Here is an 11,406-nt window from a genome sequence, read left to right as displayed (position 1 = left end):
ATCTTCATCTTCATCTTCATCTTCATCTTCATCTTCATCTTCATCTTTATCTTTATCTCCATTTTCATTTTCATCTTCATCTTCATCTTCATTTTCATCTTCATCTCCGTCTTCATCTTCATCTTCATCTTCATTTTATTCAAAACCGTTTCATTTGATACCCATATTGGGATATTTTATTTATTTTAATAAATAATTTAAATTACCCATATACGGATCAAGCCCTTTCATTTGAGACCTCATTTTTCAAAATCGAACGAACGATACAGATTTTATGACTTGGTGTTAAATATTTAACGCAACCCTCTGCGGCAGAGAAATTTTGAATTAGATTTTCCAACATGTGGCAACTCCTTTCAGGGAACTGAAGCTATGTTGCACACCCGAAGGACATGGCCTTTCACGTGACACCTCATTTTTGAAAATCGAACGAACGATACAGATGTTATAACTTGGTGTTAAATGGTTAACGCAACCATCTCCGAACTCGACTAAGAAGTTTCACTTTAAAAACTTATACGTTGAGGAGCAATATATATCTACACAATCTGGTCTTAACTTTATTAGTTTAATATAAAAACAATTATTATTTAAAAGTGCATTTTCAATACCCAGAACAGAAAAGAACAGAAAATATTATTAGTGTTTTTTTTTTTGATTCAACAGAACGTTTTCTCATTTCCTCCCGATTTTATTCTCGTTTCCTCTTTCACTTTTTTGTCCTTTCTCTTTCTTTCCGTCTTCTGCATCAAAACTTCAACAAAAACGCCCTCTCAAAAATGAGAGCCGCGCTATTGTGGGATGCTCCATACAAATTGTACGGGCATGAGGATTTTTGACAGTTGTTTGGCGCTTGACGCGCCAATTTAGGGACCACAGTTAGGCGGTAACAGCGCCAATCAATAAGAAGAAGAATAATAATTTAAATGATATTGCTTATGACTTTATATTGCCTTATACTACTATTCATCTGATTAGGGTCAAAAGTTCTACACAAGTATAGCAATCAGCTGTCATTGTGCGGACAACTTAAAGTTGTTGTCGTGTTTACGCATCGCGTTATTATTTATGGGAGTTAACGAAGGGTTCTAAAAGCTTAATACTGACACGCATTACGAATATATGTATGTATACATTTTATGCATACACGAACATACCATACATATATGCTAGTAGAGAATTTCCATCAGCCGCGAAAAATTTATTTATACGCTTCGTGGGTGTGAGATGAAAAAAATAGCTGCTGCGCAAGGAAAGTCGACGGTGGTTGCTCATGGTAGAAATTTCTATAGTATTATAAAATGTAAATTTTGTGATTGTGTTGATGCCCCAACATTAGCATAAGTAGTGTTTTATTATTGTGTAATGGTATGATACGTTTTTTTTTGCATCCATAATGAATGCCTAAGCCTACACAATATGTACACAATAATAACGAAAAAATATGAAACAGGTGCATAGCAGCATGCCTATTCAATACATACTATGTACATGTAGGTATGAATGTACAGCCATACATATGTATGTATGTATGCATAGAACGAAAACGTGTGCTTTAAATTTTAAGATACCAAAAAATTCTACAAAAAATATCAGCAAAAATTTCATAAGGGGAAATGGAAAACGAACAACGTACAAAATCCAAGCAGGAAACTAGAACTAGTTTCGTTAACGGTAACAAAAGTTGTGCCAGATAGCAAAGACAAGATATTTCAATTAGAAAATGTTAGCAAATACGAAGGATATGAAAATATTATATATGAAAAATAAGGCAAAATAACTGCAAATACTTTTTGTTGCGAGTTAAATAAAGGGACGGATGATAAGGAGGAAATTAAAATAGAATGCTGATTGAAATGACAAGCTAACGGCAAATGGGAATTTGAGAACAACGGTGCCACGTGTATTGGACACTCATACCCAGCCAGCAAGAAAACGTACATTTTACGAACATTATGTTTAACGAGGGACTCTCGATCGGCGAAAAGTTAGAGAGAGGCTCGTAAACGATAAAACAAAAAAAAAAAGGAATTTGTCAGCACAAGAAAAAATTTTCATTTTGTTGAATATTTTTTTTAAAACCGCAATATTTTATTATAAATATATAATATTCGCATACGAATGCTTTTTCGATCCGTTTACGACTGTTCGTAGGCGCTGACAATTTCAAGTGAAGAAGTAATCGAAAACGAATCGCAAACCACAGAAACGAAAGTGGAAACGAGCTTGGCGATGGGAATCGTTTACCCTTTCGCTTCAAGAAGGCATTATTTTAACATGGGCATGTCATGTCGTAGGCCGTAAGCCCTTACCCAGAGCATTACCTTCGAACGGAGGGAAAACGCATGGATAAACAGCATGCAGAGAAGCGAACAAAGAATGCTTTACAGAGAAACTAATGTAGAATGCCAGATAAGTACATACTTATTTATACAGAAAATACAGATTGTCTTAAAAGATTAAAATTAATTAAAATTTGTATAAACTAGTTTTTATACATACAGACATATGTGTATGCGTTTAGGTATTTAGATCTTACTTAAAAATCGATATGTACATAAATGCATATTTAATTAAGCTTCCAATTGTACTTCCTCACTCTTGTACTTCACTTCATTGACTGACTTCCACTTCGCTGCAAATTGAACAAAGAAAAACATAATTTTTAGGCGAGACAAATTTCCACATAACGGCCCGTCTCCACAGGCAAAAGTTTTTGCCTACCAACTGCCATTTTTATTGCCTGATAAAAATTTTATCAGCGGCAATATTTGTGCGTGGGCATTTTTTATCTTGATAAAAGCATTTATAAGATGGCAATTTTTGCCGGATTTCATCAATTAAAAAGTTTAAAAAATATGCTATTTCACACCCAAGCAAATAATAACACATATTTTAATAGAAAACAGTTCAATTTTTGCTTTTATATTGAAATATCGATAATGTTGTATCCACGAAGCTAGCGCGCAAATGAAAATGTAGCTGTCAAAGTACCAAATTGCTGGCAATATTTATCAAGATAAAAGCTCTGATAATTATTGCTTGCCAAGAGCAATATGCGGTCTCCATGGGCAAAATTTTGCCTGATAACATTATCAAGATAAAAACTTTTGCCTGTGGAGACAGCAAGTAAAGTAACGGTAGAAAAAGAATTTTTGGATATTCATTATATTTTTATTTTTCAGCTTACTACGAAGCAGCATTCTACTTTGCATTCCCCGAAACAAATAAAATATTGTAGGACATTCCCCGAAATGAAGCAAAGAAGCGAATTATAAAAAAAGTATATTATAGGACATTCTACTTTGCATTACCAGCAATGCCTAAAAGAAGCGAAAAAATTCGAAGGCATTATAAAGCTATGCCTTCTAGAACACGTTACCACTAAAAGCGATTACCGATTTTTTGCTGGGGGGCATAAACGACTTTTTAGCCGGTTTTTCTTCGAGAAAAAATCCAGTTACGAGCTCGTTTACGATGATTTTGCTGGCAGGGTACACATGAAATGCACATACATACATACAAACAAGCAGACGACGTAGCGCCTGCTATATACATACATACATATGATACATAAATATAAAAACGATGAATAATTGATTGCACTTTAGCTACGAAGGTGTAATTCAGTTTGATTTATACATATGTACATTTGTATGTTTGCAATTGTGGAGGCTGTCTGCCAACTTTCTGTCATTGATGCCACTTCCATTTCTCTCGAATAAGATTGTTTCTTAGTATTTGTTTGTATTTTATTTTGTTGTTTTTGTTTTCACCTTTCTCGACGCCCTTTGATATGATGGATGTGCTTCAGATGCTAAATTTTCGCTATTGCCTTTGACCAAATAAAACAAATGTACATATTTTAGCAAATGATGTATGAAGTCTTACGCACGTACAAATAAAAAAAGGAAGTGTTACGACTTTTTCTTCCTTTTTCCAACACAGCAAAACGAGATGATATATTGCTAAAAAAAAAAAATAATAAGTAAAACAATATATGTAAGCACTTGTGTAAGGTTTTACCTATACCTACTTTGTTTTTTATGTCTACGAATATCACAGATTTTGATTAATGTGCTCGGCAAGTGATGTTAATAAAGGGTAATTAGGTAATGATTACTGCGCGCCAGTTGTTTTTATGACATAAATAGTAGAGTTAGACGAACCTACGTGTTTTTCGTTTGTTATATGACACAAGCCAGCGAAATTGAACTTTTTTCCTCCTTCCAATAATTTTGTTATTTTTTGTTTTGTAATTCTAGGTATAATAAATTAAATACTGCTTTGTTTTGTTTCTGGCAGGTAGAGATTTTTTATTGCGGTCATGCATATTTTAAAAGTTTTAACAAATTTCATCAAAAACTAAAAATTCTTTAGCTTAAAATTAAATTTGTACTTAAAAACCAGCAGTATTAGTTAAGAATAAGCCTAAAGAATAAATACGAAAGACTTATGGAAATTTGAAGTTAACGCTAGTCGGAAAAATGTAGACGTTTTTCGTCGTTAAGTACCTAATACCTGGCCAATACCCTGCATATTTTGGATGACAAGGGGCATGCAGTGGGGTCTGGATGTTGATTACGGCAGCAATATTTACTTATGTACTTTTCTGATTTTTCTGAACTATTTAGTAGATTGGAACATATACATATCAAATGGGCCTCAAATTTTTTGGGCTATTAATTCCTCATTTCTAGACTCGTTGAACTGCTGATTATGAATAAATATAAAGAAACATAAACATAATAAGAAAATACCAATCATTACGTAGGGGGGAGGTGGGGGATAAGAACTTTGCTTACTTTTGCTGACAATGGGGGAGGCGGTTTAAAATTTATTAAACTCTGCGGCCGTAACAATTGACTGGCCCTTATCAATTGTTAGTGTTTTCTTTGTAAGCGAAAAATGACACCGAATATGGCACAACGCCGAAACTGATTTATCTTCAAACAAAAGTGACAAGGGATGACGGAAATTAGTTCCAAAAGAAGTACAATTTTCTCATTCAGCGTTATCGCCGATTCAATGTGAATAAGTTGCTCCCATAATTAAACTGGCAAAACCAAAAAAAAGGGAAAATTTGTTTGTGTTTTGCTTTGTAATTTTTGCGAATTCCCCATAAAGCCGATTATGTTTGATCAAAGGCGTGGATACATGGCGTATGAGTAACAAAATTTCCAGCTCATATTTAATACGATTAATTTGAATGAGTTACTATTCGATTCGTTACCAAATAGTTGGCCTATGAAAAGGGGATGTGTGCTAACGGTATTTTGTGATTTAGCACCAATTTTAGGCATAAGTTTAAGATGGATTTACTGCTCTTTGTGTCATATGACCACGTGTTTGGGAAAATTAACTCTTTCACTTGTTTACTGATTTCTTACTTTTGCCAGATTTCCATTAGCAATGTCAATAAAATGTTTTCATGTAATGATTTTTTGCTGAGTGACGAGAAAAGATTCGGAAAAATTCGACTGGCTGAGCTATGTATCTTGCATTAGTTAGCGTTGTGTCGTGCGTGAACTTTTGGTTTCCATTTAAATGTTTTTTATTTTTGCTTTTATTATTTATAATTGAAATATTTTCTACGTTTTAAGCGAACAGACCACAATTTCAGTATAGCACAAGTTTATTTGTTGGTAATTATTATTTTATGTTACTTATTTATTTTGGATTTGTAGATAATAGCTTAGAGTAAGTTGCTTTGAACTGAGTTCTGCTATTTACGAGTATCTTCCGCTATAATAGTTCGCTGCGCTTTCAATTACTGCTGCCTTCTTAATCGGCCGGAATTATAATTTTTTTATTTTGTAATTGAGTTGGTCTTTGTTGCTTTTTTTTTAATTAAAAATTTCGATTTCTTTGTTTTTAAATTCGAAATCGCAAAAATTCTGTAAAAAGTTATATAAAAAAACTAATTTAATTTTCGTTTTTGCATTTCTTACAGAACACGCATGCTTACAAAATTTATTTGTATGAAAATATAAAAAAAAAGAAAAACAAAAAAGTTAATTAATAAACTTTTAAAACTAAAAAAAAAAAAAATATCTAATGCGAACATGTGATGCTAATAACCTTTAATGCAAAACTCTAAACAAGACAACTAAATAAAAATATTTTAAACAAAAAAAAAGTATTGACAAAATGTAGCGCACAATCCGATATCAATTACTAAAATAATTGCAAAAAACAACAAACACATACGATAAGAACAACAAGTTGTAGGAAAACATGTACTTTGTACGGTGATAAAAACAAAAATCTATACTCGTAAAATTAAACAAATAACACACATTTCCAAAGATATAAAATGAAACATAAAGAAGAAACTAAATTCCTATAACGGACGATTCTCTAAAAGTAAAGTACGCCAGCAGAGCAAAGCGTGCCAAAGCCGATATACCCAGTACTCGCTTCTCAGTTTGTGTAGAGATATGTATTCATTCGTATTCATGAATGCCGTTCGTTCGTTGGTTCGTTCGTACGTTTGGAACCAATAGTGCTCCTTTCAATTGTTGTATTATTAGGCGTAGTTATTGTTGTTATTGATTGACTTACATACATACATACATACTTACTTACTTACATACATACATATACATATAGTACACACAAAACTAAGATAACTAAAAAGCTAAAATAAGCAACCAAAATCGTAAATATGTATAGATATATACATTCATGCACACACACTCGTACATGTTAAGATTACCGACCCATAATAAGAAATCACTGAATCGGCTGGCGGCTGACGACAACATCGACCATAAAAAGTCAGGCTGTTTGGTACTAACATAACATAACAACACATCGGCACGGCACCAAGCAGAACATCAACTGGAAAAAAGTGGGCTGATACTTACTTAAGACGTGTGCGAAAATTGAGTGTTGAACGTTGAGCCACGTCTCGTACGTTCGTTCGTTCGTTGTCTTTCTGTGATTCGTAACCTTACTACATATACATATACAAACAAACTAAAGGGCGGAACAAAAGCTGCTAAGTAAAATAAAAATAAGTTGAGCCCAAAGGAGATTATACTAATCCGTTGGCGATGATGTTGACGTACATAACGCCTAACTGGAGCAACAGTGTAACCGCCCTCGACCAGTTGCCATTCTCTCAGGCGGAAAAACAGCATCAACAACAACAGCAACAGCAACAGCATCAACTCACGCCACAGCGGCAATAGCAACAGGAGTTTTCGGTGCTGCTATCAATTATTCAAGTGGAGGAGCAACCGCAACAAGGTGGCCAGAATCGTTTAGCATTGACGGCTGATACGAGTAGATCGTTGACGTTACGTTACTTTAACGAGACGTGAGGCGGTGACGATTACCTACGACAGAAAAAGTGAACGTTGCAAAGGCAATCGTTGTGTGTGTTTTTGACGTTTATTGCCTGCAACGCCTAAAAGTGTGCAACGACGTGACGTGACGTGACAAGCTAAGCCGTATACTGCCCGCGTAAGGGGTACGAATACGAGTACGAGTGCGAACAAGTTTGCCGTTAGCAGGAACTAAATAAACATTTACTCGAGGCAATCATCTCCACCGCCACCGCACAGACTACAATGCTCTGGTAGCCAAGATAGTTTTGCCGTGGATCACTATTGCGGCAGCAGCAGTGATACAACACACGCAGTGAATAGTGTACTTGGAGTTGGGGCGGCTGGAATTGGTGGTGTTAGTAGTAGTAGTGGAGTCGGCGGTGGTTGTAGTCAATGCTCATTATCGTCGGCAGCGGCGACGGCTGCAGCTGCAGCAGCAGCAGCGTCGGCGGCAGCAGCGGCAGGGACAACATCGTGCGGTGGCGGTGGCAGCGGCAGCGGCAGCGGAGTTGGTATCGGTGGCGCAGGCACAGTTGGAGGCGGTTATTGCAGCGGCACGATGTGTCATCATGGATCCGGCGGTGGCATGCCGATGGGCCTGCCACCACCACCACAACCGCCACAATCGATGATGTCCGGTGGCGGCGGCGTCGGTGGCATCGGTATGGGTATCGGTATCGGCGACGGTCGCAACACCTTAATGCACAGCAACAGCAGCTTACTCGGCTCACATATATCGTTGGGCGGCATGAGCCTAAGCGGTGGCATAGGCATAGGTTGTGATACACATATGGCGGGCCCCAGCCACTGTCGCAGTCTAAGCGGTCTGAGTAGTTTGAGTATCGGACCGCCAGCACCACCAGTGCCGCCTCCACCACTCTTCAATCCTTGTAGTTCAAATAGTTTTAATTCGATGCAATCGGTGCAGGCACCACCTGGGTCCTCACGCTGGGGACCGCGTACATCATGCCCAATTCACAGTCCATTTCGAGTGCGGGCGCCCAACGGTTCGATATGCTCTGGACATCAGGTAATTTCACATTTAATGGTTGTTGTCGTTGTTAAGAAATTCATATACACATAGTATATATGTATATAGTATATTCATGAGCGTGCTACACTTATAAAACATATCTATGTACATATATACACATACTACGCTTTTATATACCCAACAATGCCTAAGTAAATTTATGCGTATTTTTGTCCAAGTGAACTTTATTTTTACTTTTGATATTCGAGTAGTGAGCAACGGTTATGGGGGTGAAACGTGCGAGTTTTTTGTCGAGTGATGATAAAAAGTGTAATTGAGCGTGTCAGTGCGAGTGTGAACCAGTTACACACACGTGAGAATGTACACCTACCTTATGTACATACAAACATACATATGTACATATGTACTTATAATAGTTATATTCTATACACGTGCACGCATGCACCTAGTTACATACAGACGTTTGTAATGTTCCAACATTTCGCAAATGTGTAAATATTTTAAATTGAAACACTTTAGTTGCATTCGGTTGAGTTTGTTTAGTAGTTAAATAAACATACGAGATTCGCCAGCAAACAATGAAACAAAGAAACCAAAATGTATCCAAATAAATGCGCTTGTTTGTATTGTGTTTTTCCTTTGACATTTTCTAAGAGAGAAAATCAGATTCTTGCCATCCACCTTTAACCATTTCATATAAACTAAGTGTTATACGTAAATACTTACATATATACATACATATATCACATAGCAAATACCTATCTACCACGTACCACGTACCAAGTATAAATAATCTAATACAGCCCCCATATCGCACATGTGGGTGCGGGTACAGTGCTGAGTTGCGTAGATATAAGTAAAAACGTATGCTTTTGTGTCTACTTGATTCAGCATATACACCCCGTGTCAAAGTTATAAGCGCACCTAATATTGACAAGTTCTACCAATTGATTGTTCCGTTACTTGTTTTTTTTTTTTTAATAAAATATTGTTGATTCTTTAACAAAACCCGTTTAAATCAAAGTGTGTAATATTACAAAAAAGTCAAAGTATACTTTGTAAACATTTTAAGCTTTTTGTTCTAATTTAGAGAAAGATTTTGAGTATGAATCGTCGAACATATGTACATACTTTGTCAATGTGCGGTGCGTACACGGAGTGTATGTATATTAGACTGGTTCAAAAAATCTACAATTTTTAATCCCTTGTGAAATATTTTAATGAAAAGAGGCGCCTGCTAAAAGCGCAGCATTAGGCTGCGATTCACCCAACTCATTTAAGTGGAAATTAATTTTAATTAAATCTTTTATTTAATTCTCAATTAAATTTTCTTCAGAGTGAGAATATGGCAGCACCGTGCTAAACGTGGTGGTAAAAGCACGGATGGTATACAAGGAAACAGCTGATACACAATATTGTGGTGTGTGTATATTGATCAGAGCTGATTAAACTTGTAACTTCTCTTAATGTGGTTATTCTGATTTAATCTTTATTTAAATTAAAAACAAATGAAAATTGATTGGTGAAACCAAAAATTCGAAAATTAACTTAAATGCATCTGGCGAAGCGCCGCCTTAGTACTAAGATTCAAAAGTCGCTCATAACGAATTTCTATTTTCCGTATATAAACTGTGCGATAATTTTATGGCCTTTCAAACCAGCATCTATCCAGTAATAAAACCTAGAAAAACTTAGCTCGTATTTTTATTTAATGGTCTACTAAAGTTTTAATGTCCCGTCCTAAGTACATAGTTTCCAAAAAAAGTGGAAAAATGGTAAAAATGAATGTCTGAGTGAAATTAAATTTAAGGGCGTATGTAGTAAAATTTGATGGGAAATATTTTCATAGAACATTCCCAGAACCCAGTAGCTCCCGTCTGAAAGGTTCGTTTTGACTCTTACTTCAAGAAACCCCTCAAAAAGCAAATAGAGAAATACTCGTTAGAGATTTGATATATTTTTGGCAGGTTAATTCTCTGAAACATCCTCCCACGAACATCCAAATTTGCTTTTTAAGCTTTCTTGAAGTAGGGTAATTTTAACCCCTTTTATGCGGCAGTTGATGGGTTAAAATGTTCTACGAAATTTTTTTGCATAAAATTTGTCTGTACGTCTTAACCTTAAGTTTCGCTCAGACATTTATTTTAACCATTCTTTCCACTTTTTGAAAGTTATAGCCCAATTCCACCAAAAGCTTAACTGCAGTTAAGAGCTCAGTTAAGTTCCAAGATTTTTAATAAAGCGTGATCTTACTTACTTTTTGCTTTTGACTATCGTTTGCTTGTACATTCTTAATGCTAGCACAATTTTTCGAATAGGCATAAACTGCAGTTAAGGCTCGGTGGAAATGAACTATTAGGCCGAGACATGAAAACTTTAGTAGGCCATAACATAAAAATACGAGCTAACTTTTACAAATCCATTGAGTGTTTTATTACTAGATATAGGTACATACTATCAGAAAATGTTAACAAAGTTCGAGCTGGCCAAAACCACAGTCGCACAGTGTAACACAGGGCACTTTTTGCCAACTCTGAATTTTAATAACTCGTTTTTAAGTGTACCTATCGGAATGAGCGATATATATTTAGAAGCAAATTGAAGACTGATTTTACCATAAATTCACTCCTCCAAAAGATATTCAAGGCCAAAGTGGAACATTTAAAAAATAAAAAATAAAATTGTTTTTAATTTTTCGGCAAAATGTAAAATTAAGGCTAAATATCATACAATTTTTCTTACAAATTTAACAATTTTTAATTTTCTTTGAAAAAATATAATTTAACTTAATTGTTTAAAAAGTTTGATTGTTTTTGATAGAACAAACTAAAATAAAAAGTAACGGCTTTGCAATGATCTAAAAATAAAAATCTTGATAAATCACGGTATTTTATACCAGTTATTGTATAAAAATAACACTGTGGGGACGATAAAATGACAAAACAAACACCGAGATGCGTAAAATTAATTTGTGTCATAGATTACGGATCTGTATACCGTTTTTCAAGACCAGGTAATTTTCTTCATGATATTTCCATTTTAAGTTTGCATTGCAAAAAAATTCAAACTTTTGCATGG

The 11,406-nt window shown here is 35.2% G+C and overlaps 1 protein-coding gene and 1 long non-coding RNA gene across 15 annotated transcripts in view; both read left to right on the top strand.

Moving 5' to 3' along the window:
* LOC118737730 overlaps positions 1 to 5,992 on the top strand; it is a 12,306-nt gene extending 6,314 nt beyond the window's left edge. For both annotated transcript variants that reach the window (XR_004992836.1, XR_004992835.1), the window contains exon 3: positions 5,954 to 5,992. This is a non-coding gene — a long non-coding RNA (uncharacterized LOC118737730). The remainder of the gene's footprint in view (positions 1 to 5,953) is intronic.
* Positions 1 to 11,406, top strand: part of LOC118737725 (peripheral plasma membrane protein CASK) — a 143,969-nt gene that overhangs the window by 82,569 nt on the left and 49,994 nt on the right. For 2 of the 13 annotated variants that reach the window (XM_036468440.1, XM_036468445.1), the window contains exon 1: positions 5,983 to 8,364. The exons of the other annotated variants lie outside the window; for them this stretch is intronic. In XM_036468440.1, the coding sequence (XP_036324333.1) occupies positions 7,894 to 8,364 (471 nt within the window). In that variant the 5' untranslated portion in view covers positions 5,983 to 7,893. Of the gene's footprint in view, positions 1 to 5,982; positions 8,365 to 11,406 lie in introns of those variants that run through there. 13 annotated transcript variants of the gene reach the window in all.

The sequence above is a fragment of the Rhagoletis pomonella genome, unplaced genomic scaffold, assembly GCF_013731165.1.
Source record: "Rhagoletis pomonella isolate Grant_MI unplaced genomic scaffold, Rhpom_1.0 Rhpom_scaffold_00004, whole genome shotgun sequence".
NCBI lineage: Eukaryota > Metazoa > Arthropoda > Insecta > Diptera > Tephritidae > Rhagoletis > Rhagoletis pomonella.
The sequence above is the reverse complement of the archived record's forward strand: the minus strand, read 5'-3'. Positions and strand labels throughout refer to the sequence as shown.